Below are 27,761 nucleotides of genomic sequence, written 5' to 3' on the forward strand. Positions count from 1 at the left end.
TGAAAGTCCAATATTCGCTCTCCTTTTGGTCTCCACCAACTCCTGAAGGAAATGTCCCTTTAGCCGCTAGAGCTCCACTATACTGACCAGCCAGTCTCAAGCTGTGACATGTTTATCACAGCTCTTTCACTGAAAACAGCTGTCTGATGCTGGCAGAGGAGGTTGATGACAGCCATGAGCGTGAACCAAAACAGTTTAGAGGGAAAAAAAGTAAAAGCAACAATGAGCTGAAAGATGATAAAACGCTCCGCAGAGCTGAGGGGAAGACTAGAGTCACTGTTTGTCAGCAATATATGTCATAAATCTTGTCATCTATAAATAAAATTACAAGATTGGTTTGGGTGAAATGATAAACACTGGTAAAGTGAACTTAATTGTATTATCATATATATTAGAATAACACTAATTTGTTGAAACAACACTGCTGTTTAAGTTGCTGCCAAAAAAAACACTTTATGTGCAACTAATGACCACAATTTAGTTGTGCAAAACGAAAGTAAAAAAGATGCAGAAGCATTTCATCCTGCAATTTTCAAAACAATTCAGATAAATAATAAGGACTGTATAGTTCATTTAATTAATGCCAGCGCTTATTTTGCAAGAGACTTAGACTTCACTGATTTTGTTGTAGCGTAGAAATTAAAATGATATTTAATCTTTGGGTTATTTGCAACAAACTAATTATTAGCAATGCACAATATTTGGGGTTTTATGTTTTGCTCTTGGGTGCTGATTTCAAAAGCCACTTGGATTGCATCAAATGCAAATTATTTTAGGATTATGAATGCCATTTTTTTAAATTCACTTCTATGAACTCAGTATAGGTTTATTTCAATCCCTTACTGTCCCTAAAGGTGATGATGGTGCTCTGAGAAGGAGGAGGAGGAGGAGTAGGAGGAGGGATATCGCCAGTTAATAACCCCAGCCTCCTCTGCCTGTCAGCATCATGATCGCAGAATGTACCGGGACCCCCTGACCAGCGGAGCCGCGTCGCGATGACTGTCCGCGGGCAGAGCTGCATCCCCCGGTGACGCTTGACATTTCCTCCATCCAGTAGTTGTGATTTCTCTTTTTACCCCAAGCGGCGTGGCGGCAAGCTGGAAGCCTTTGGCACAAAAAACAACAGTCACACTCAGAGGCTGCCTCTCCGGTGCGTATACTTTGCTCCGACGCATTCCTCGGTGGCTCCTCCGTCTTCCTGCTGAGGATTTGAAACTTGAGCGACCGAGCCGTCTGCGGGCAAAGAGCAAAGGACGAACGGGCGCGTGTTGTTGGCGCGGTGAATGTAGCGGCAGGCTGGGTTGTCCGTCTGCGGGGCGCACGGCGGTGCTGCTGGACCAGAACGCACCAAGTCTCTTGTTCCCGTTTTACCCCCCTCTGGTGTCCCGAACACTGCAAACATGTTTCTCATCGGGAGTGTGCTCGCTCTCTTCTTCTCAGGTACGTTCACTGATTTGACTTTTACAATTAGAAAAAGAGAGAAACTGTTTGGTGAAACATAAATAAACTATCTTTGTCTAGATGGTGCTTAACTCACAAGTTGGATGGAGATGAGGATGGTAGAGTCACACTTAATTTGTAGCCTCACATTATGCTCCGAGGTAGAGAGAGATATTTCTGCGTCTTCTAGTTATCATTACTCCGAGGTACGTTTTTTACGGCTCGTTTTGGTCCATTTCACGGTCTTGGAGCCCCGGGGATGGATGGGAAGAAGTGTGTGTTTGTGTGTGTGTGTTTTTTTCCTGCCAACTTTTCAGCAGAGTTAAAAAAAAACGTTTGATTTGGCAGTGAATATTTAAAAAATGCAAGTATATTTTGGTCTCAATAATTCCGTTTTTGGCTGAGGTTCTGTGCTCTTTTAGTTCAAGCAAGCCAATTAATCTCTCAAGTGGTTTTGTGTTCCATCATCAGAAGTGACACTAGGCTACGCCCTTCCAGCTCCAAGCCCCGCGCTGAAACTTTCATACCACGACTGAAACACGCGGATGGTAAAGGACGCACCCTCCGCAGTTTAGACATGCTTATATGGGTTGTTTGTCTAATAGCTCTAATAATTCCTCTGATTTTAAACATTTTAAAAATTTTAATTTTTAAATATACAATGTTGCTTAAAATTAGCTTGTCTTCGAACCAGTTTGTGGTTTTGAAATAATTGGGATTTTTGATGCCATTTTTGTCCCATTTATGTCAATTGCTACAAACAAGAACAACATTGCTAGAGCAACACAAATTGATGATCCGTAGACCACTGCGAAGCGCTGATATATAGTTTATTTTTGTATGCAAAAAAAAGTGACAATTAAGGTATTTTTAAGATTTTTAAGGGATATTTTTCATTGTGCCTACGGTCTATAAACGCTTACAGGTTTTTTTCTTGTTATTTAAAAAAAAAACATGCTTGTTGATATCTACTCACAGTAAATGTTCTATTAAGAATCACTAGACTGTGTTTTGACTTAAAAAAAACTTGTTCTTTTTTTCCATTGATAGATTTCTACACAAAGACCATACATTATATACAAACAATGAAAGATTTAAAAAACATATGAATAGAAAAACTTTTTCTTAACCAAATGTAAGAAGATTTGATTATACGGTCTTGTATTGACATGACACTGCTTGTAGATGACCACTTTGTAATTAATGAACTTGCTGTCGGGTGTGAGCGTGCTGCTGTCGTGACGATGACCTTGTTTAGTTTATTCATTTGTGTCTTTGTGTGTTTTGTATGGTGTTAGTGTGTCTGGGAGCCTGTGTGTGGCCACTGCAAGCTTGCAAATGAGGAGAAATCAGAAAAAGGGGCATCTTTACAGCACCATAAACTCACTCTGAGAGAACGTCTATTGTTTATAGCACAATAGTGGGGTTGTGGTAAAGCCTTATACGGCGTTAAGAGTCACAGACAGGTGTTTTAGCCCAAGAGCTAAAGGGGCATTTTAGTGAGTGTCCACTGCTCTTTATTACACTTTATTACATAAATTACAGATTGGTCCGTGTACGGAGGCAGATCTACCAAAACTGGACAAAGAAACAAAGACCGATGTATTGTTCTCTGACAATGGAAGTTATCATGACTGAACAGAGGGAAACAAACTGCTGAGTACTTGTTACCGAAAATCATATGCGAAGAAGAAGATATGTAGGAAACATAAGTCTGAAGGGCCCTTGTTGGTGGGCCGAAAACCCTTTTTTCAAAGGCCTGAAGATGAGTCAACAGAGAGACACAAGTATAAAACTGATTCAATCTGTAGTCAATGTCCAGAAATCGCAACGTGGTGGTGCATTCAAAGATTTCTCTTTTCCAGTTGTTTTATCGGATTCCGAGCGCTTCTCACTGACAGTGCTTCAACGAGGCACGCCCATATCTGGCTGTTGCTGGTGTTTTTCTTGTTGTTTTTCTTGAAGTCACAGTGGGAGGTCGTCTGACCTACTTAAAAAGGTGGAGTCTAACAGGATGACGAGTCTTGTTATTTCGCCAGGAGATCATGTGTTCGGTCGTGTGTTTGTGCATGTACCTGTCTGTCCACAGCTAATTCCGCTGAGCCCATTGGCCTAATGTTTTTTTGTGCTCGCATGCTCAAAGACCTCTCGCGGTTGCAGTGATTCACGCTTATTGACTAAACGGAGCAGGTGCAGGACAGTGTATCTGTTGCGTCAGGAGCAATTAGTATTCATTCACACATGACAGCAGTGGTCGTTGCAGACACACCTGGCGGAGATCTGCACTCTACCGAGTGCACCTTTCCAGTTTGCACTAGTTTCGGTTTAGTTTGTACTTTGCACTTCCCCCCCTTTGAGTGGCATGAATTAGAAGTGTTAACCATGCATGACACTCTCAATGGCAGCTGTTACAGGTGACTCAGGTTGGAGTCGACTGGAGTTGACAGTCAGACTAATATAGTTGGAATGTCATTGCGACAATAAAGTTCACACCAATTTCAAATCCTATTTGTGTGTTTATTTTACTCCTAAACAACACAAATGTGGATATATAATTATCATTTCTTCTCAATTTTTATATAAGCTAAGCCCCTCAGGTACCCCTCCCCCGGTAACAGCAGACGCACCTCCTGGTTGGGAATCAGTGGATTATATCACTGCTGTAGCAGGACTAATGAAATTCCCCACAGTGGCTTTACGTGTGCACACTCTGTACTGCAGCACAGCCCCGCTGTGTTCATTAGCCGCGTTAATGATTGTCCAGCTTGTAGTGACACTGTAATGTTGAGTGACAGGCTCATATATCTCCCTGTCTCCCTCGCCTCAGGTTAACCCCCCGTTTTTCTATCTCTCTCCCGCAACGCTTTCAGGTCGCGTCTGATTTTCCTTTCTTCTTTTTTTCAATCTCAATCTAAATTCCCCCCTTGGATTCAGCGGCGCGTCACAATAAATTGTTCAAGTCAGTCAATGAGGAAGTGCAGTCAACCGACGCCGGTGTGCAAACACATTCAGAGCGGCAGTGGTTGACGTCTTATTGGTGCGAAGGCAGGTGTGCGTGTTTGTGTGTATTTTTAGGGGTGGGAGGGTGCGGGACAGGGCTTATTTTGCTTAGATGCCAATAGTGGGTTTTTGAAGACCTATACTGATACTAATCCTTTGGAGTGAAGCTGCCCGCAGGGAGTGTTTACCTTCTCCTCTTAGGCTCCCCTTCAATGTACAGTTTCACTTTTTCGTTCCTCTTAAAGGCCTTGAAAAGAGTGATAGGGTCTTACATAAAATACTGTTTTGTAATTGCACACTTCAACATGTTTTTTAAGCTAAAAACTAAATTGCATGACAGTAATGAACCACATTAATACTGGTGTTAATTTTGACGTTTCTTACTAAATCTATAGAAATTTGCATTTCAATGCTGAAAATGCTGCACGGTGATGTGGTGGCTAACACCATTGCCTCACAGAAAGAAGGGCCCAGAATTGATTCCCAGGCTAGATGGGCCTTCTGTGTGGAATTTGCATGTCAGCATGGGTTCTCTACGGGTTCTCCTGTAACAGTCCAAAGATGGGCTATAGGTTAATTGATGACTCTAAATTGCCCGTAGGTGTGGATGTGAGCATGAATAGTTGTCTCAGGCAACCTGTTCAGAGTGAACCCTACCTTCGCTAATGTTAGGTTGTTTTATCCTCGTTATAGTGTAGCAGGTGTGAGGCGCGAGCGCGCCAGGAAATGACGTAATCACGACCAGCGCGTGAGTGCCGCGACCAAGCGATTCATCGTGTACCTCTGAATTTGTCTCTTTATTTGAGTAAATACTTTGCAGCCAAATCAAATAGTTTACAGAATATTAAAACTTAGTTTCCTTGTAATGCATGCAATACTTGACTTGTTTCTTTACAGAGCTTGTATAAAGGCAATAAAGAAGTCCAGATATGAGTTTACAGATAATTACAATACATCCTCGTCATTGTGGAGGTTGGTCTATAGTCTTTTGCAGGTTACACCTACAGCCTATGGGCATATCTATGGGTAACACTCTATGTCTTTTTGATTCCTCAGTGTTCATTTTGTTTGTACGCTATAAACAAAGCTTTAGACTGGTTGCAAGAAATGAGCAGAACAGCGGGCTGCCGCTGGGTCCCTCCTCCCCGCCGCTAGGAGACTACAGCAGGGAGAAGAGCAGACGGCAGCTCCGGAGACGGAGACGCTAACATTAGGGACTGTGCTGGCTGAAAATCAAGTTACTAGACTCTCTCTGAAGCTGGTGCCCGCTCTCCTCACGGCAAAGTAGTCTCCAAGCGACAAAGAGACGGACTGCAGGGTGTATTTCATGTCTCATTTGTGGTCTGATGAAGGCTAAATTCATCATAGACATATTTCTTATTGTTGGAAAACTTGAATTTGACTAATTTCCTGGTAAGAAAAACAAGGATTTAAAAATTGATCAGTGTTTGACACAAAAAATTGTCTTTATGGACAAACGCATTTCTTGACGTGAATAATAATAATGAAAAGATAAATGAGTATTCTAGTGATTTTGTTTTAGCCTACACTTCTTGGGGTTGGAGGTCTTGCTGGAGACACAAACACATAAAAGCAATGGTTTCATAGTGAAACCGTTAAACCATTAGTCCTCCGCATGGAACAAACTCCAAAATTATGTATCCAACATTATCCATAATGTAACCAAATTTCGTTAGACCATTAATTTGTGTGATAAATGCTCACTTCTTCTGAACTCCACACCTCCAGTTTGTAACGAATGCTTTCTGTTAAACATTTACAGTCCTCCAGACTGAACTCAGATAACCCTGATGACATCACTTTGATTATTTTCTTTCGGTCTGGTCCGAGAGTGACACAGCTAAATTAATTTCACAAAATGTTGTGAAATATTGTGGAAGCTTGGTGACGTAGTGACTGCTGGCTGCGCTAATTGGTGAAGAAATTTAGGTGATGAGCTAGCTGCTAAAAAAAGCTCGCCAGGTGGACTAGCAATAGTCCAAACATCTCCCCGAGCTTCTCTCTATTTTCTCTCCTCTGTTCAGTTTACCATTGCACACACCTTCAATTAGAGGATCTGTGGTTCTGCGACTCTTGTCTCATATCCTTTACTCACTTAGGAAATACATAGATAATAAGATAGCTGCCTCCATTTTGGACTCTACGGCTCTCCGATCCCTCAAAGGTCAGCAAGTTCAAGACATCTTGCACAGGTCAATGTTCGCCCAAGCAGTGATTCCTTTGAAATGACTTCAAACTGCCACAAAAGTTACAAACGTGACCAGTGAGCTAAACTTAAAAAAATGGATGAAATGCCCCTTTAAATGAAAGGAAAATATCGACTGACATTGTTACAAATATGATAGTGGTCTTTCTTTTGAAATGACCTCATCTAAACACACCAGCTCCGTTAAAACACACACAGGTGTCAGGTGTTTGAAAGTGTGGGCTGTAGGCTATCACACCGTGCAATTACTGAAGATTCCACAGCACTGCAGGGGTGTGTGTTTTGAACAACAGGAGTCCCTCCAGTCGGGGGGGGGGGGGGGGGAGAGAGAGAGAGAGAGAGAGAGAGAGAGAGAGAGAGAGAGTCTTATCAGTATTGATCTCCGGCGACAGACGATGACGTCTATGAAGAGCAATGAAGCCCGAGAAATGAGCATCATAAACCTACTTTGATGATAAGTGTGAAATGCTGCTCGGAATAGAGAGAGAATGAATGAATAGTTCAAGGAAATCTCTAAATAAACCCCCAAATTAACATCTGTCTAAAATTATTCAGTAACGTCATTCAACCCGTCCTCATTGGGAGGTGAAGTGTGTAGGGGCTTCTAATGAACCAGTGGCATCTACCTTGGGACAAAACACACACATGTCCCACATGTCTACAGTTCTGTAAGGTAATCCTAAAGATTCACAGAAACAGACCAAAGCAGAGAAGAGCAATCCAGTTCCAGGTTCACCTGGCACGAGCTGATCCTGAATACTACCATCACGTAGCCTTTTTAAGTGACAGCCTCTGCCCAGAGACAGATCCTCTGAGAATCATCAAGAAACCTACCAGCTGAAAAACCAAGAACTCCATCATCTATCCGAAGACACATCCAAACACAATCGACAAGGGAAATACATGCAGATACATTGAACATTGGCAAACTAAAACAAGATCCATCACCAAAGTGGAACCTCATTATTTATTGAAAAAGAGAATATAGCACAATACCTTGTCAGCGTTAAAAACACAGATGCTTGTTCACAATGTAGACTCAGCGACCATAAACTAGAGATGGAAACAGGTTGTTATCATGAGGATTGGAAACCCAGACGGCTGCCCGCTGTATGAAGCTGTCAGAAAAAAAGCAATTCAGAAACCACGTTAGCGGCAGAGACAACCTGTGATGAACTGACTAAACTGTTTAGCAGAGGAACCACAATTCATACATTCACCCGCAGAGTATGTGACCATGCTACAGAAGAAAACGTTAACTACTTAGGTTGTATTTCAATCTCAAAATGTATTCATAATTTTACTGTAATTCATTTTATTTTATTTTATTTAAAGGCTGTCTATCTGTTTGAGACACTAAGGTGTGATGTCATTTTCAAATTTATATTGTATGTAATATATTGTTGATTGTTCTTCTTTGGCAAGATATCATTAAAGCTTATTTAATTAAATTGAGAAAGAAAGAGAGAAAGGGGGGGGGGGGCAGAGAGACAGAGACAGACAGACGGAGAGGATTAGAAGTGTTGTGAGGTGAATGAACTCAGTGAAAGAAGTGAGGAAATCTATCTTCCTTCTTCTGTCACATTTAATGAAAAATGAGCAACTCACCTGGCCTCCATCCACCTGGTTCTATCTGATCTGGGTGCAGAGGTGTGTGTGTGTGTGTGTGGGTGATAACGTTCTTCTCAAAGGGAATGGTGTATCCAAGAGGGTTAGTTTGGAGGTCTTCTGTGTGTTTTGTTGATAACTGGGATTTGGAACTCAAACACAGGAGCGGCAGATGGTGTGTTGGCTTCTGCTTCCATGGCTGTCTGTGTGTGTGTGTGTGTGTGTGTGTGTCAAGTATGCAGAGGCTTTAGATTGAGTGCCGTATGTGTGTGTCTTGGTGTGTCCTTACTCAAACTCAGTGTCTGACTCTAGTCCCTGAAGGTACTGCTGCTCTGTGTGGTCAGAGCCAGGGCTAATCCCAGGTCAGCTGCGGCATGACCTCAGGCCCATCTGCTGTCATGATGACAGATGTGTTAGAGACTGTTTTCAGATCTGTGGCTGCACCCACAATCCTCAGTTAGTCTTTCTGACAGACTGGTTTCCATGTTGGCAGGAGGGCTTCTGCCAGACATTTAGTTTGGTTCTTCAAATCCTAAATATAATTGGAAACAAATGTGTTTTCTACTTCCTACATTTTTGTCTTACGGTAGTGAGTGAGAAGCATTAAAACATGATAAAGAGGGGACTGAGGCATGAGTCCATGGGGAGTAAATAATAATTTTCAATACATTTCAGCAAAAAAATCTGTATTATTAATTCCGAAGTTTAGTGATAATCGACTTTAGCCTGTGTGTGTATGTGTACGTGGGCGTGACAGTGTTTAAGTCGAGAACCACTTAAACCAGGACCAAGTCATTACCAAGACCAGCGTGTATCGAGACCAAGACAAGTCCAAGGTTTTAAGGGGTTCAGACTAATTCAAGACCAAGACCAGACCATCTGGAGTGTCACACTGAATAACACACTTATAATAAAGTGTGGAACATGCAAACCATAGGCACTCCTCAAATTGACCTGAAAGTTCAACATTCTTATAAAAACACCCACAGACTCCTCTTCACCTCTTGTATTGCCATATATACTGTATATGTATAAGTGTACCATGAGAAAGGTCTCGATAAAATCTCTAGAAAACCCCCCAAAAAGCTCTAGAAAATCCAAGCTAGCAGTCCTTAATAATTCTTTGAGAAGCTGCTGTTTCAAATGCATGAGTTTTAGCTGGGGTTGACAATATTGGAGAAACCAGCAAGAGTAAGGTAGATTTTGAAAGCATCCAACTGAAAAACAGTGTCTGCAAAAGTGTCTTAAACTTGCATTCTCTCTGGGGGCGACTCCTACGGTTGCAAAAAGAAGTCTGGTTGTATAGAAGTCTATGAGAAAATGACCCTACTTCTAACTTGATTTATTACCTCAGTAAACATTGTAAACATGAGTTTATGGTCTCATTCTCTAGTGTCAAGTCTTCTTCAATACAGCATGATGTTCATTTAGTAAATTATGGTCCATTTAGAGTCAAACAGACCATAAAGGAGAGCATACTTTAGGGCGGGCTTACTGTGATTGACAGGTCGCTGCAGCTACCGGAGCTGTATACGGCATCTCTACATCACTCCGCATTACAAATGCGGTCACTTCTGTTCATTGGTTGCGAAAAAAACATCATGGCGACGGCGAAATCTCCGAACGCGAGGCTTCATAACATCAGTCCATAAACCAATGGGTGACGTCACCATGACTACATCCACTTCTAATATACAGTCTATGGTCCAGTGCTGCCAACTCTTTTCCAATGATGGGAGCTAGCAGCATTCTCCTTAAAAGTTGCCAAATCTATCGAGTAAGTCAACAGTGGCAACAGTGACACCCCATCCCTTCAGGCTTCATGCTAAAGCCACTCCTCCAAAATGATTGTGATGAATGTAAACAACAATCTTTTTTGTCAGAGCATTAGATTCATTGATATCATGTTGGGACGTCAAGAGAGTTTCAATAAATATAAGAAAAAATGCATTACCCACCCGAGGTTTAACTGTACGAAAGTATCATCTAGAACAGTGATTCTCAACTGGTGAGTCGCGACCCAAAAGTGGGTGGCGGACCCGTTTTCAGTGGGTTGTGGGTCTTTGCCTGAAAAAAACCCCAAACAAAGCAGTTTTACTCGTTTACGTGAAACATGTGTGGGACGGGGACTTACAGGAACAATTACTCTGCACAAGAGAGCTCCCTATACTACGACTGCAGAGGACATTTTCAGCTCAGGCTCAAACTGCACCATCTTTTCATTAAATACATTTGAGAAGTTGAAAATGTTCCTCGATTTGGGTCGCGGCTTGTCATTAAGGGGTGATGGTGGGTCCCGCAGCCAGACCAGTTAAGAACCACTGCTCTAGAATAAAGTTGTAAAGTTTGTTACGCCTGTCAATATATTTTGGACAGACGTGAGCAACGGTGGGTAATAAAGGGTTTATTTTCTGGGAATCATGAATGTCCCTGGTCATGTCATTCCAATCTGTTTATTAATTTATGAGATATCCAGAAGACGATAAAGGGAAAGTATATTTGACCTGGGGATGGCACTAACAGAAAGCTCAGTGTCCAAAATATGACGATTTCATTCCTCCCACGTGTCAGAAGACATTTGACTCTTCCTCAACATCCCCATGTTGCACCGCTGCTGCCTTATGAGCCCTTGAGCAGCAGTGTACTTCTGCCAGCATTCTGTTTTAAAGTCCGATTTATGACATTTGGCATCCAGTCTATGGGTTTCGTATGTGTGAACGGAGCATACAGTCTCTCTTGAAGTCTGACATCCCAATCCCCCTACAGTTATCCTATAGGCCTGAAATGACTCATTCATTTCCACCGTTTTTCTCGTGAAAACCACAAACGGATCACAGTCCCACTTTGCAGGAACACAAGGGCTGGATGTAGCAGCTCCTTTAGGATACAGGGAGACGACAGGGGTTCCTTTGCAAAGTGGAAAGAAAAATGGGAGGCATTCATCACTGTCTGAGACCTTTGCCACCATTCAGACATTATCCATTACTTGCTCTTTGATCACAATTACGCTAATTATGGCTCCTCTCTTACCTCCGTTTTTCATAAACAAGGAAGTGAGAGAATGAGAGACTGGAGAGGCTTAGTGATTCAGAGCCTTGGAGTGTCTGTGAAATGTGATTAGACATTTGCAGGTGACACACTAACTTTTGCACAAATGATTCTGGTTCATTTTGGAGGGGGAAGAGTGCTGGCTTTCTGGCATGAAGTGGAGAAAGGGGAGCCAAAGCTCAGCTCATATCGTTGATTTTTTTGCAAACTGCTCCACATGCTCTTGCTCACACATTTTTTTTTTATTGTATATTATATAATTGGTTGACCTACCCTGGTGCTGCAGAACTAATTTTACCAATATGCTGAAGTTGTTACTCTGTTGAAAGGTCACTCAGACTCCAAATATTGTCTCTCAGCTTTTTCTACGTAAGCACAGAATAGGGAACCAAAGACCATGCAGCGGCTCTTAGATGTCCTCGAATCAGAGGTTGCAAACATGGAGTCTGTCTTCACTCTGCTGCAGCCTGTAAGTCAGTAAGAGCCCTTCAAACCTCAGCCATCAGCCATGAATGGGCAGCAGTGAAACCTGCTCCACTGCTGCGAGGCTTTGGTGTGGCATTAGTGTTGGAGCGTCCAAGATGATTTAAAATTCGCTCAGTGTCAAGGTTGATTTTGCTTGTTCTGTGGGTTCCAAGGCAAATGAAGAGATGACTCAAAGCTCTCATTAGCTGTGATTAGCTTTAAGATAAAAATGGACCAAGTCACTTCTTTGATCCACATACAATTGTTCGTATGATATCATTACGATATGTGTTCTTCTACGAGAGCCAGCAACACATGTCAATATCCCCTCGTAACATTCATACAATCTGTTCAAAATAAACTCCACAGGAAACTACTCAGTAGGGTTTTGGCAACAGAACTACTTGGTTAGGTTTAAGACAAGATCGTCGTTTGGGTAAAAATAACCACTGAAGTGCTGTAAACTACATCATGCAAGTTATGTGAGAAATAAATAAACATAACTTCTTGGTCCACATGGGGAAGGAACAGCGGTCTCCTGGCTGAAAGACTGCTGGTTGTTGGACCCTTCCACCACCACTCATGCCCGGCCTGTGTGTGCTTTTGCAGTGTTTATATGTCCTTGTTCATGATTATGTCGATAACGTACAAAATAATTTCGTGGGGTGTCTACAAATTACGGTGCTTTATTTTTCGTAGGTATTGCTACGAATGCTGGATGAGACCAGCCTGCTTTGATATGCTGTTTGATATATTCAACATACACACCTATGTCAGTAAAAAAAAAAACATCTGGTTCAAACTGAAGAAAATCAGAAATTCAGAAAAGTACAGTTTTGACCTTGTTTTGCATGTTTCTGGAAGCTCCAGGAGAAGCAGTGGGCCTTGAGTTGATATACACAGAACACAATACATGTAACCGTATTCTCAGGTACATTGTGGAATTGACATTGTTCCGTCCATTGTCTTATCAAACAGTGATTTATTACTTTTACTAAACAGTCCCAACATTTTCCTAGAGCTTTGAAATGCATCTCGTTCATTCGCTGAGGAAGACAGTGCTAACAGGGGACTTAAAATCTGTTGTGGTACAGATTTGTGGTTGATGGTTGATGAGCACACTCCATCCGCCGATGAAGACCTAGTGATACAGTTGAAGAAAAATATGGTTGAAATTTCAGAATAAGCTAGTAAGTGGACCTACTAAGGTATTTCCAGGATCATGAGTGAAATCGCATGTGTAAATTTAAGCCAACGACGAAGGACTCCTGCTGATGAAGTCGTGTGATAAGGTTGAAAGTTCTAGAAAATAGCTAGTAGTTGGACCTTGAGTTGGAGGTTACAGTGTTGACGTTATGTCAAAGACCCTTATGTGTTGTGTTGCAGAGATATATACTGAAATAAGCTAACTAGCTAGCCCCGGCCCGTTCTGTATTGCAATACCACTTGTACCTCAAGAGGAGTGAGTCTCTGTAGCGTCCAGTCTGTCCTCGGTCCAACATGAGAGGATGAAGACATAGAGCTGCCTCGAAGGTTTGTCATAACATGAGAGGATGAAGACATAGAGCTGCCTCGAAGGTTTGTCATAACATGAGAGGATGAAGACGTAGAGCTGCCTCGAAGGTTTGTCAATCATGTTCAAGGTACGCTTTCATAGTTTGTTTATTGGATTAAATCCAAAGTGGTAAAAACAAGAAAACAACTCTTATTTTCACTTTGTCCAGGTGGCAGGGAGGTACTTTGCCGGGAAGAGGGCGGGCGACGGCACCCTAGAGACGAACTTTCAGTTAGCAGTGAGCTGCAGCAACTCACATTCAGCCAGCAAAAAACCCGCACTGGGGGGATCTGAAAATATTTCTGTTGCTGCTGTTCCACAGTTTATACCCAGCACTCCACCGGACCGCTGTGACTCGGCTTTGCCCTGAGTAAATGTGAGTCGCTACAGCTAACCGCTAAATGAAGCAGCAGAGGACAAATCGAAAAATGTTGTTCTCTCTTCCAAACAAACATGCATACATGGACCGTGAAGCCCCCGGTTAGTGGAGCAGTAAACACACAAATGGCTAACATTACACATTGCACCTTTAAACAAAGTCCTAGTTTATTGACATGGCTAGAGTTCCAATTTTTTAAAAGTGACAATTCTAAATACAGGAAATAGCTGAATATACACAATTATTTAGTAATTCAAAATGGTAAATGGCACTTTTACTCTCAGCGTTTTTCTATTCTTCCAACCACTCAAAGCACTTAACACTACATGTCATTCACACCCATTCATACACTGATGGTAGGGGCTACCATGCAAGGTGCCACCTGCCCATCAGGACTCCAACTAACATTCACACATCGCAGGCACAGCCTGGGGGTTAAGTGTCTTGCCCAAGGACACATCGACATGGACTAGCGGAGCCGGTGATCGAACCACCGATCCTTTGATTGAAGGACGACCCTGCTCTACCACTGACCCACAGTCGGGCAAACAAGCAACTGGACGTTACATGTTTGGTACTAAAGCTCTGCTTCAGCTTCACAGTACAGTAAAAGGCTACTGAATATCTAATCTAGCTTCCATGGCATTTAAGGGAGAATCCACGGGATGATGTCTTCAGTTTGTCTCTTTGATGCTTAATTGCTGTCCATGTAGAGCTCTACTCTCAAGCAAACACTGGGGTCTCTACTTTTTCCCTGAGATTCTTTCTTTGATGTCAATTTAAGTTTGGTGTTTTATAGATGGCTGTCTTTTTTTTTTTAGTCTGTTCATTCGGCTGAGGTTGCCATCACTACTCATTCCACCCGACCAGTAACTCCTCTCTTTGTACCAAGCAAACCCCAAATGTGAAACGCATCACTTCCACTTTATCACAGTGGTGGGAGTACTTTCACCCACAGAAACACTTCTTTGCCTTGTTTCTTCACCACAGCTCGTTTCTCTCTGAGTCTCTCTGTGGCAAATATAAAAAGGAGATGTTTGTACAGAGAGAATGATAAGAGCTGATAACAGCCAGTATATTCTGACTAGGTAAATCAGTGAGACTGTGCAGTTGTAATAATAGAAGTGGAATCACAGTGTGGATTAGCTGCAGTAGTGTGCTTTGTGCTGTAAACGAATCCAGCAGGTTTCACATTAAATCCAACCCTGTGGCACATGATTTGTAAGATGCAGCGTAATGGCCGAGAGGAGCCGGTGCTATGTTACCACCTCAGAATCAATGTGGTAGGTGAGGTGAAGTTGTATTGACCTATTCCTTACACGTCATTGCCATAGGGCAGGGATTTTCAATTACAAATTCAATTGGGCCTGATTTTAATACTAGGAAATGCAGACGAGCCATACATTTTCAGGAGCATATTTCAAACTTTTCTTTTAGCTTTTGTAATGACAATTAATGAATTTACAAAAAAAAAAGAAGAAAAAAAAGATTGTTATTTTACTTCTGAAATAAATTAAAGAAGTTCGGTCAGATATCGGACCCGAGCACAGCATAACGTTCAGAAACACACCAGGGTCATACGGCTCTGATCGCGGGATGCAAAGGAATTCTACACTTTAGCGGCCCTCTCCTGTGATCCCACTCTGAACATTTGTCCTTTGCTTCATATGGTGCCTCCGGATTTCATATTCTTTAATTACCACAAGGCACTCGTTGCAAATTAAACATATTGCTTTCGCGCTTGGAGATAGCAGTAAAAGTACCAGCTAGTCCAGGCAGGGTCAAACAGACGGGTTTCATTTATCGGTGGGGCACTTCCTTCCTTGTGACTGTCAATCGCCAGATGTTTTGAAAAGCTACTTAGAGTGGTCGAAAAACTGCGGCACATGAAAAAAAATGTGATTTATGAAAGTTGCATTCTTCTCAACTTTGTTGATAGTGACAATTGTTTGCTATATACTATATCGTGTTTTTTAATTTTGAGAACTACATTGACCCAAAGAGGGTGCTACAATTACTGGATCAAAAACGGTGGCATACTACTCCTAGAGGTTTTTCTGGCAATCTGTTTTAATCCACCAATGGACCAGCTGTACGGACGTTAGCTGAGTCCAAATGGAGCATCACATTCTGCTCAAGACCTGGAGCGCCTGTTAATAAATGTGACCCGTTGGTTTGCTGGATCGAGTGAATGTCAAACAAACAGGCTACCCGGTCTGAATGCTGGTCTTCCTCGAAGCAGCTCTCCAGACTCTTTATTCGCACAGAGCTGGTGTGCAGCAGATGGCACACTGTATGCTCATTGTTTTCAATGGGAAAACAATGATAAACTCCACCAGCACTGATGCAGGGGGCTGCTCGCCGCCTGCAGACACAGTGGAAACAACATTCTTTATCTTCCCTTCTGCGATCCACTGATGGCATACAGGTTTTTTGGGAAATTCTACCGAGATGGAGGCACGTACATTTATTCATCAATATTTACTCCTCATTTTCCAGTGAAGATAAAGTAGTGAGGAGCTTTCTCTCTTTGACTGAACATTTTGAAGTCTGGGAGGAAAAACAGGCTGGCTGCCAAAGTTAGGTTTAGCTAAACAACTTCACTGCTTGGCCCTCTTTCTGGTCCGCCCGGCCCTCTGGCTTGGCAACATAACACACTGTGGCTTGGACTTCCTGTGGGAACACCTCTTGAGAGACTCCTAAAGGGGCCTACGACTACAATTACTAGGCGACAACAACACTGACTACCTTATTCATTTCAGTAGCACTTCCTTTGGTGCTGTGTGGTGGTGGTGGTGGTGTGTGTGTGTGTGTGTGTGGGGGGGTCCCATCAACGAGCAATCTGGGCCAAAAAGGCAGAGTAATACGGCAACAAAAGTTGTTTCTGGATGTAGTTGGCGCTGTGTTTGCCTCTGTAGCATTACTTTGCTTTTTACTTCACCGGCATTGAGATTTAGAAGACAAGAATGTAAAAGCTCCTTCAAAATGAATGTGACATTTATAATAATGTGTCCTTCTTACGTGTCCTGTACTTCCTTCTGTATAATCTAACGGAAAGCTCCGTAAAGGCCAGCAGACAGTGTTTATGATGTGCTTTTAGGCTGCCTTAAGCAGAGTAGTCTGCTTTTGCTGGATTCACTCATCTGCGTTGCATAAAGCTGTTTTTATTAGTGTCCCAATATAAAAATGTAAATGTCAAAGTATCATATGATGACATGATGAATTAATAACGGTATGTCAGCTTTGCTTATAATTTTTTTATCTTCTCATCTCTGTGTTTTAATGAATATTTCTATATGATCCTTCAATGTCACAAGAGTTTGATCCGTTAACAATAACCAGATAGAATGAATACATTCTGATTTTGAGTTATTGAGTTGAAGAAAACTTTTTTTGTGCAATCCAACAGTTGATATCACTGAGACGGTCTAAAGCAACAGCAAGGCTTCTTGGGTCACCAGGTCTCTGGGGAAGGTATATCGGTGTGTTGTCTGCGTCTGTATTATATTTGAGTGGTGTGACTATTTTCACCTCATTCTCTGCAATAAAGCGTATTAGCATGTTTCCTAAAATGTAACTATTTCTTTAACAATCAAAGAGGAATTGCACAATGGTTTTCATGCTGGTTTTAGGTCTACTGACAGGGACCTCCTCCATTTTACTCCATTTTACACGTCAAAGTGTGTTTCCCTGTGTTTGAGAGTTCTACTGCCTATGTGAAAGAAGTTGTATAAAGCCTTTATTGTCTCCATAGGGGCTGTGTGAAGTCACATAAAGGTTCTAAAGTCAGCTTCAGCTGGGTCTGAAAACTACAAGTTTGAAAATTAAACAACTCTGGGGATGTGGAATAAGGAAGAAGTGATCTTACCAGACCTCTGCAGCCTGCTCCTTGAGTTAAAGTTACTACAATTAACTTCTAACTGGTTATGAAACAGTTTCAATGTAATATTGATGCCTCTATATGACTTACATAAGCAAACAAGACCATTGGTGAGAGGATTGGCTGTTCTATATATTCAAAATATGTTATTCGTCATTGGGTCTGAATCCCTGCAACATCAGACGAAACGATGTTCGGCGCTCAGGTTTGGCAGAACCTCCGTTAGTTCAAACTCAAGTGCGGCCTCCGGCAGCAAAAAGCCTGCCGCGTTCAGACCCAGATCCGGCTTTGGGTCTGGGCAAAAAACAAGATGGAGGTCGGGAGGATCTTTCACATGGTCCAGGGTGACCTGTACATCGACTTCGGCCGGCGGGAAGTTCAATCGCATGTACCAGTGGCTGTTTCTGGGAGCCACTTCCTGGGAGCCAACTTCAACAACACGCTGCTTGAGGCCCATGCCGTATTGCTGGGCCCGCTGGAGGAAAGGGAGGCACGGGAGAACCAGGACTGAGAGGTGAAGACTGTCAGACCCTGCAGCAGTAAAACGAGAGCTTTTCTAAAGGAGACTGGCAGCTGCACATCTTTACGACACGATGCAGGGTGCTCATGGAAACACTACTGCTTTGTCCACAGGGGCCGCCAAATTCAACACAACAAGGAAAGTTCCTTGTCGTCGCTTTAACTAGTATGATGATTTAACTGGTATGATGGTTACATTTTTTCTTTTTACAGAATTATTATTCCACACTTTTATTCTGAATGCCAGATGCATTCTGGCTTTTGGAAGCGTTATTCAAAAATAGCATCTAAAGCGCATGCAGTTTAGCAGTCCATTCACAGAGTTAATTAATCTGTTGCCTCGGCTTAGCAACTGATCTGAATGCTAATATTTTTTCTACTATGTGACGCCAGATGGACTCCATTGGAGTTTCTTTCTTCAAATCCCTGAAGGGAGTTCTTTGGACTTTTTTTGTGAAGCGATATATTACGTCGTACTACCTGGATGACTGAGATGAAGGGATGAAAAAGGGAAGAAAACGCAGTGTTTCCAGTTTAGCAGAGATAAAAAAAATGTTTTGTAAAAGTTTGATGATGCGGTGCTGGCGTGAGACAACCTCAGAGAGAGAGAGAGGTGGTCGGGATCAAGCCATAGTCTGATGTGTGGACAAAGTGAGTTGCGGCGCAGCGTCGGGAAGCGGCGCTCCACAAAGGCTGTTTGTTCAACCAACAATGTTTTATGTATGTGGTTAGTCTTTCATCAGCACACTCAGTATTCAATTTACATACTGTCTACTGATCCGGCACCGAATGTTAAGCTGTTTATGCTCTCTCAGCCACTTTATTCTGACACCGAGATATGTGTGTGTGTGTGTGTGTGTGTGTGTGTGTGTGTGTGTGTGTGTGGAAGCCTATGCGAGTATGTATGCGCGTGTGTGTCTTAGACAGATTGCTTTGCCCCCTCCGCCCCCCTCCCCTGTGGTTGTGCAGTATTGTATTCTGGTAGTAATGATGGGTTCTGTGCCTCCCAGTCTCCCTCCCAGCAGGACCCACACATAGAAGGGGCCTTCCCAGGGCAGCCATGCGCTTGTGTGTGTGTGTGTGTGTGCTTACGTGTTGTTCTTTTGTAATTGCGTGTACGTGTGTTTGTGTGTGTGTGTACGTGTGTGTGCGTGTGTGTGTGCGTGCATATATGTGCATTTCCGTGTGATTCTAAGAACCTCATTTTCGGCGGTGCATGCTGATTGTGTCTCATACTGTGTGCGTGTCCAACCCATCAAGGTTCACATTGGTACGCTCGCTCTCCACCTCTGCCTCTATCTCTCTCGCCCCTCTCCCTCGCCTCACACCTCTCCATTTTCCCATCCGTCTTTCCGTTCCCCTATTTCTACTCCCCGTATGACATTTCTGCTGTCCTCAAACAACTTCTCTGCACTCTCCCCCTGTGCATATATCAGCTATTGGATTTTTACCAGGGAAGCCTCTTCTCTTTGCTATTGCAAATCGAAGCAGACACACTTCAAAAAACAACGGTTCCCCTCTTGGAGAAAGTTCCACACAGTGCAGACGCCTGTAATAAATGAAAACTAGCTTGGGTAACTTTATCCGGGGCTTAATGTCTTGGCTGAGGAGCATCTACTTTAGTGTTCTGGAAAAGGAAACAGAAAGGTATACGGTTGAAAATGGGACGTTCCTCATTTGAAAGTCGGATGAGTGGAAGCCGGCCTGTGTGACTATAGGCATGACGTCTGGCCCACAGTGTTCCCTGACCTGTTAGGGTGCTTTCACACCTCAAACACACAAGCTGCTTCAAACAAACTCTGTTTAGTTTGGCTGTTTCACAACTCTGATGTAGACCAACAACCACAGCGAGCATTCTTGAAACATAGGGGTTTTATCTGCCTTCAATCACAATCTGGCATGGTTCATTTTTGGTGTGAAAACAGACCAATTAGACATGAATTCATACCTAAACCATTAAATTACTGCAAGGTAACTGTCAAAGACGAGATGTTCGGGACCTTTTGCTTATTCTGCAAGATCAAGGATGGAAAAATAGACATTTTTACAGAGATTACAACTAGAACGATAAAGGAAATGACTTAAGAGAAGAACGTTGATGAGGTTCACAGATATGGATGAAATGAAGTTACGATGCCGCATTTTCACGGGAGCTCACAAAGTAAGCACTGTTTAATTTTGGCACAATGTGACTTCATGTTTACTCCTCTCAGTTCATTTGTAATAATCATTATCCTGTATGTTGATTTCGCCACTAATTTGGCCCTTTTGAAGTAGGTCCTGAGTCTATTCACTCCAATTGGACAAGTGAATGTTAGCACAGATTATGACCGATTCTTTCACTCTGTTGTCACTGAAGTAAATGTCAGACCCATTATTCACAATCCACATATCTAAAACGGAATTTTTTTAGACGGACAAATCAGGAGAAAATGATCTGAGACCTGTCTCAATCTCAGTAACAAACTCTGGCGAGTTCTGGTAACACCAGTGTGACCATATTTTCAAACCTCCACACCGGGACCCTAAAGTGTACCGCACATTCACTTATGCATGCACCAAATGCTTGCTATTGTATATTGCTATCTGGCCATCTTAATATGGTCTTTCATATCGGCATTTCCACCTCGTGCGACCGAAAATGTAGTCTTGCAGGGTGAAGAAGAAGCATCTTAATGGCCAGATACTTTACGAAGGTAAGAGTAAGCTTCCTGGAGCTCTTTAGAAGGGATTATTATTTTAGTTGGGTGAAAACCGGGACAATTTGGTAGTGTCTGTTGAAAACCGGGACATATCAGTGTTTTACGGATTTGTTGGGACTTGGAAGATTGACGGTTTAATCCCCAGGCTCTGCATGTCATTGTCCAAATTGCTCTCGAAGACATCAGTGTATGAACAGGTGAAAATGAGTGAATGACGGGGCGCTATAAAAGTACAATTACGTTTAACTTTTAAACTCCCTAGCTAACACCTTTTCGTAATGCTAAGCTGTTTAAATATCGGATGTTAGCAGAAGAAAACGTAAATAGATTTTAGGCAATTCACTTCCCAATGCCTGGTCTGCCGACATTAAAAGAAGAAGTCAGAACACTACAGACTGGGTCTATTCGTTGGCGTATTTCAGAAAAAAACAAATCGCCAAGATGTTTGACGTACTCTCAATATATATCTCCAAGGACTTTTTGAAATCTTCAGACGTTGTGGACTAAGACAGCTTAGAATCCAATGGAGATGGGAGAAAGGAAGAACAAAGGGAGACCTATGGCTTTAATATCCTATTAGGTCCTTGTCGGGGACACGTTAGCCTCTACACTTCAAAAGATAAGTGGTCAACTGCGTCCCAGACCACCTCTGCAAGTCTTGGTGGATACTTACATTATATTTACTGCTCTCAGCTTGTGATCGATTCACCCAACAGTGTTGATGCCAGGTTTGAATAGGGTCATTACAATACCGAGCTTCTAGAACCACATATTATTTTTGCTGGGGTGTGACTAGGCCTTGACACATAACTTATCTCTCTCCATCTCTTTTGTACTCATTTAGGTGTGTTGCCCTCTCCACCTCTCTCCCCCACTGACTGTGTTGAAGCTCACCGAGTGTGCTCCGCCGACCCCCGGTGCGAGGCGCTGTACCGGGGCTTGGAGCTGTGTGCGGCCGACGCAGCGGTGTCCCGGTTGGGGGAGCAGGTGGCCGCCGAGTGCCTGGAGAGACAGGACGCTCTGCTGGCTAAGCACCCCGCTCTTGTGGCCTGCAAGTGCCAGCGCGGCTTTCGCAAGGAGGAGCAGTGCCTGCGCATATACTGGAGGGTTCGCCTGCTGCCAGGTCAGTCAGGCCTCTGCTGGGGCTGAGGTGTGGGGGTGGACCTGTATGTGGGGGGGCATATCTAAAACTGGGTCTCCCTCTTTCCATTCATTATCAACTCATCCAGTTCAAGGTCCTGGGGGGCTAAAGCCAATACAGTGCGCGGTTATCAGAGCTCCGAAAAGTGCAGCCTGCGGCGAGCTGCCATGCAATGACTATGGAAAGCTGCGGTGGGAGCGCCGAGCTCAGCAAGCTTCCGTTTTGATACTGCGGCGAAGTGTTGAAAATACTGTATAGTTTATGCGAAATTACCTATGTTATACAGAATGTCTTCCTGCCTGAAACACATGAACTGACTGTGTTTCATGTTTCAGACACAGAAAAACGTTTTGGGCGTTTAGCTTCACTGAACAATATATTTCTTAAATAAAAGACTCAGTTGACTATGAGCCCTTTGTCTGTTGGATGTGTAAATATTTAACTGTATGCTACTAAGTTAGCCATAACAACTTAATAGAAAGTGGCAGCTAGCATGGCTACAGATACAGTGTATCGGACAAGTTTATTGTGTGCAAATTAATTTCAGCTAGAAGCCATCATTTAGCAATTACAACCCATACATGATGTAAAAAACAACAGTATCAGTGCAGCTTTAAGGGCAAGTCACACATCCTGTAATTAATATTAAGCTGGGCTTATTCTTTTGTTGTAATTGTCAACATTTCCATATAAAATACAAAAAACAACAATGTGTTACTCCATTCCTCAAACGTATATGACTTCCCTTCTCTGTTTGTGGCTCTCAGCCCCAAACCTCATATTCAGTAAGGGCTCAGTAATTAAAAACGTGCATTTGTAGGTGGCTATTTACAGCGATTCACCCACATGTGGTGCTCTGGTGTGAATTTGGGACATCAAGATGGTGTGGGATTGAATCAAAATAAACTGCAGTGTGTGTGTGTGTGTGTGTGTGTGTGTGTGTGTGTGTGTGTGTGTGACCTAGAGCAACGGTGTGGCTCATGGATGTCTTTGTGGACAACAATGGAGCTGTATGGCAGTCTTTGGACACACAGATAATATTTGTCAGTAGTAACAATCTATTTATTGTTGGTTTAGCTGTTTTCATCAGATTTGTTAACACGGACAATAAGGCCAGCTATTAATATAGCAACAACAAGCTATTTGCTATGTAAAGACATGATGGAGTGATGTCTAGTTGAGCAGAACGTGTCGTTGTCCGAGCTTCCTCTTGCTTTGTTAACATTGCCAGGCCAGCTACGCATGCTTTCTAGGGCATGCTCGTGCACTGGTTAGCTGACAAACGGCGCTCTGCACTGCTTTCATAGGGCGGTTACAGCTGCGTCGTCGTGAAAACCCACCCAAATTTGTCATAATTCCAATCCAGCCTTATGTATCTATGTGAGGTCTAGTCAAAAAGACCTCACTCTCAACACCCACACGGTAACTGAGGCACATCCGTGCTGCTGGTGTGATGTGTGCATCAGTAAGTGAGCTACCGCTAGCCAGCGGACTCCTGCTCCCCTGTGGCCTATTAGTCAGCGGAGCATTAGTGTAATTACACACTCCTCACCTCCTAACGCTGCTAGGCTGCTCTAGTGTGTCATTACCATAAATATATAGTGTAGAATAGGATTTACATACATAAACACTTTACATGCTATTACATTGTTGATTGAGTTTGAACTTTTGAGGGTGTTTTAGATCATTTGCGGCTCGTCCACTAGTCACTCAAGGCTCATGGTGACTGCCCATCAATCTCCCATCCTTATGTCGGGTACTGAGGGTGAAAATCAAATGACAGAGGGGGGGGTAGTATTGAGTGACACGGGTTGTTTTTATGATGTTGTGTTACATGGATATAGAGCCCTCAGTAACGAGATGAACAAGAATGATATTAAATATAATATTAAAAGAAGAGAGTGAGAAGATTGAAACCACTCTTACTTATGTGCATTAAGTAGAGCTGGAGCTGGGGGGTTAGCCACGCCTAGCAAAAAAGTGTTACTCCACGTAACAATAAACTGTATTTAAAGTTTTGCCTTTTTCTTTGTGTCTGTGAATTTAAACAAACAAATGAGTTGCATATGCTAATTTGTTAGCTTTAGAGGTGTTGGTACGATTCATTTTTTACTTTGGACAGAGCCAGGGTTGCTGTTTCCCACCGTTTTTTCTCATCTCATTCTTGTAAGACAATAGTGTAAGTGTATTTCCCAAAATGTTGAAATACTTCTTTAAATGAGAAATGAAACAACCTGTAGAATGACAGCAATTCGTCACTTGTGTAGTGCTAAATTCATGGCCTCCTTCTAACGACTCGCATGCCATCATGATCTCTTCAGGACATTTCTACACATTTTTAAGCTTTTCGTCTTGTCATTTTACTGACGTTGTCATTCCTAACTCATCACATACGGACGCACAGTCGTACTTTAAATTGCTTGGTTAACGTTGGGAATTCAAACAAAACCACTTGGTTGTGTTCAAGAACAGAGTGTTGCCCGTGTTAAAATAAGGATGTTTGTTACATAAATGCCATACAGAAGTTAAGTAGTCCCTGTAAATAAGGTCAACGGCAGACTTTCTTGCTCTTTCTACTACGTTGCCTGACCTCAAATCACATGCAAAACGCATAGTGATAACACTCGTAGTGATAACACGCGTAGTGAGTAAGAAACTGGTGCGTTATTCATCACAGACTCATAGAGGCTGTGCAAAGGGGTGGTTTTACTTCAGGGACCCCTCTGCAGTGCATGGGAGGCAGGTCTTCTAACTAACTTCTGTAAAATAAACGTCAGGTCCATGGTGTGAACTGTTAGAAAATACAGTGACAACTTAATTCAGAGATAGAATATGTCACGGAATAATTTACACAGAGCAGCATGATGGTGAGGCAGCTTTTACTGGGTTTGATCTGTTATCAATCATTCACATGTATGACTGCAGTATAATGTCGGGGGATTTGAACATTCTGGATGTGTTGATGTTGCAGATGAGTCATGTTTACGCCAATGGTCCTCTTATCATTGGAAGATGTTCCACCAGCGTCATATCTCTTTTCTGTATTGCTTAGTCGTACCTCCATAAAGTGTTATCTTGACTCTTTGTGCAATGACATAAGCACTAGAATAACCTTGTTATCTTAAAGGAAAATGTTGCAATTTTAAAACTGGGATCAAACTTTCTAGACTTAAACTTTTACTTTCAGCAGTTCAAGTACTTGTTTGCCTGTTTATTTATGCTAAAATGTGTCGTTAGACACGAGATGACTTACTGTACATACTGCCAAAACAACCAGTAGCTTTTCAGGCTGTTTCAGCTGATGCTGATTTATGAAATGGAGAAGTTCATTTTCTGTTTAGCTTTTCTTGGTGTAGAATCAGCACCTCACAATTATTTTTAACAATTAATGTTCCGATTATTTTTGGGAATAGTTGAGTAATGTAACAACTAATTTATTTATTTAAGTACTTACAATGGTTATCATGACATGTATGTATTTCATCACAAATAAGGAAAGATAATAATTTTCAAATATGTGTTTAAGCCATTTTTGCACTCAAACTCGGCCATTAAGTGAACAGAACTTGTAAAATGTCCGAATGCCAAAGTTAGATGATGCATGGTGTAATGTTACGTTACCATAACAGCAGTGGTGCCGAAACATGCCACGATGAAGAAACATTTAGAAAATACATTTGAAGTGACTGCTACTAACAGAAAGATGTCGATAATCCTAATATATCACGCTTTGGTGGAGACAAAATGTAAAAACAACAGTGCTGTCTTGCTGCCACCTTGACACATCGCTCCAGGATGCTTTCACTTTTGGAAATGTTCGTGCCCACAGAGCATTATGTTAATAAATGTAAAATAATAATAATAATGTCTAAAATACTCCCACAGCTTAAAGGGTAATGGGAGAGCTTTTTTAGCTGGAGCTTGTTCTCCATGCTTTGACCAGGTGTAGCGTCAGGTTTTACCTGTTCTTAAGCCGTAAACACAAGAAATAAAACCATTCGGATCAGACTTTAACAATACCAGATATCATTTTCTCACTTGCCTCTTTGGGCTTCCGTAGCTTCTTAATGTTTTTGAACAAAATAAAGGTCTTGGTTTCTCTTCACCTATTAAATTGCATTGGCTGTATATCCCCAAAAAATCGATCCAGCTTTTGTGCAAGAAATAGCACGGAAACAGTCTTGCTTAAAGTTGTAAATCAAAGTCGTTTTGAATGGTTAAAAAAATTAATTTATTCATTTAGAGGTTTGAATTGTGACTCAGGTTCTCCAGCAGAGTTCTGGACTGGTTTAGATTTCTATCAAGAAACCTCTTTCCCTCTGGAAGTCCTATTCAAAGAGGCTAAATAGTTACTGTATGTTGGTGTGCCCCAAAGTTCAGTCCTAGGCCACAGAGTTCCATGGCAAAGTGTGAAAAACATAGTCATGCTTTGGTTTTATTCATCTTTTCAAATCATTTCATGGCCTCATTCTAGATTACATTGAATATCTCCTCACTGTGCATTTGAGGGAGTTCACATTGAGTTTCAATTACCGTTTGCTCTCTTTGCCACAGTGTTTGTCTTACATTTGTTCCTGCCGAGCTACTGTGGGTCACACTTTAAGAGATCACTCAATTGTTTGCCAATGTTTGTGTGTTCCTTTTCTCCAGGGGAAGATGAGCTGGAAATATCTCCCTATGACGACACGCTAATGGATACTCGCATGGCCTCTTTAGTAGCGGGTAAAACACACTCTGACACACACACGCTCACACACACAGAGTCACTCATGGCGCCTTTGACCTGAGTTTGAGTCGGTGTCCATCACTGTCACACATGGAGTCATACAAGTATGCCAGTGAATCACTGCTTGCAGCACAAATAATCACTGAGCCTGAGACATGGTGATCAATATGTATCAATCAATGAAAATGTAATACCTAGTGAGCAGCTGAGGACACACACATACTGTACTTTGTGCTTGTACATGGTGCTGGGTAACCTGGGTAAGTTTAACTAGGTGTTGATTTGTTAGCTAGCTAATTTGTTTTTCAGTTGTCGGGCCAAAAAATAATTAGAACACTTTTAAGTTCCTCAAGAATCAAATAAATGCCCTGGGCTGGATTTGTCCAATGAGCTACCTGGTTGCAGTCAGTCATTTCATTTTTTTTGCCCCACTGGAAGTGGAGCCCAAGGATCGAAGCCAACACTTTGTTTCAGAGCAAAACCCTGCTGGCCAGATCACCACTGACATCTACAGACCCCAGAGGAGGATTTCTATTGATAGTTATTACTCCCTGATCTTTCCTCAACCATCACTCCCTTTGAAAAGTGCTTTTTAAATTTCCTTAAAGGGATACATCCCCCACAAAATTACCATCTGTATATAGTTTACTCACCCCATGTAACCCTGAATTGTTGAAAAAAATGTTGTTTTTCTCAACGCCTAACAGAGAAACGTTTTGTCTTGAATTGAGGTAAATGGGGAAACAGCAAAACTAATCAAAACATTTACAAACTCACACACAACTTGTGCAGTATAACTTTGAACCTCGTCCATCTTCACTAGAACCTTCCTTTTAAATGTTTTAAGCTGAGCCCATTTACTTCAAATCATCAAGATTTTTTTCGTATTTTTGTTTGCTATAGAGGCATGCGAGACAAAAAAAAAAAGATTTTCCTCCGTCAAAGTTTCTTTGACCAATTAGTGATCGTTGTTCACAATGTGGCCCTTTCTTTGCCTTTTCTCTTTTAGGCAGCAATAAAGTTTACTGAGCAGAGGCACATGCAGAGACACCCTATAGGTTGGACACGTTT

At 42.2% G+C, this 27,761-nt stretch overlaps 1 protein-coding gene across 1 annotated transcript in view; it reads left to right on the plus strand.

Moving 5' to 3' along the window:
* Window positions 1–926: 926 nt before the first annotated feature.
* The window catches only part of LOC116400931 (GDNF family receptor alpha-4-like), a gene marked incomplete at its 3' end in the record, with an annotated part of 50,055 nt that continues 23,220 nt past the window's right edge, over window positions 927–27,761 (plus strand). Inside the window, exons 1-3 of the mRNA XM_031879045.1 lie at window positions 927–1,440; window positions 21,668–21,946; window positions 26,615–26,686. Of these exons, the coding sequence (XP_031734905.1) occupies window positions 1,401–1,440; window positions 21,668–21,946; window positions 26,615–26,686 (391 nt within the window). The remainder of the gene's footprint in view (window positions 1,441–21,667; window positions 21,947–26,614; window positions 26,687–27,761) is intronic.

The sequence above is a fragment of the Anarrhichthys ocellatus genome, unplaced genomic scaffold (genome assembly GCF_004355925.1).
Source record: "Anarrhichthys ocellatus isolate YVR2014 unplaced genomic scaffold, GSC_Weel_1.0 scaffold220, whole genome shotgun sequence".
Taxonomy (NCBI): Eukaryota; Metazoa; Chordata; class Actinopteri; order Perciformes; family Anarhichadidae; genus Anarrhichthys; species Anarrhichthys ocellatus.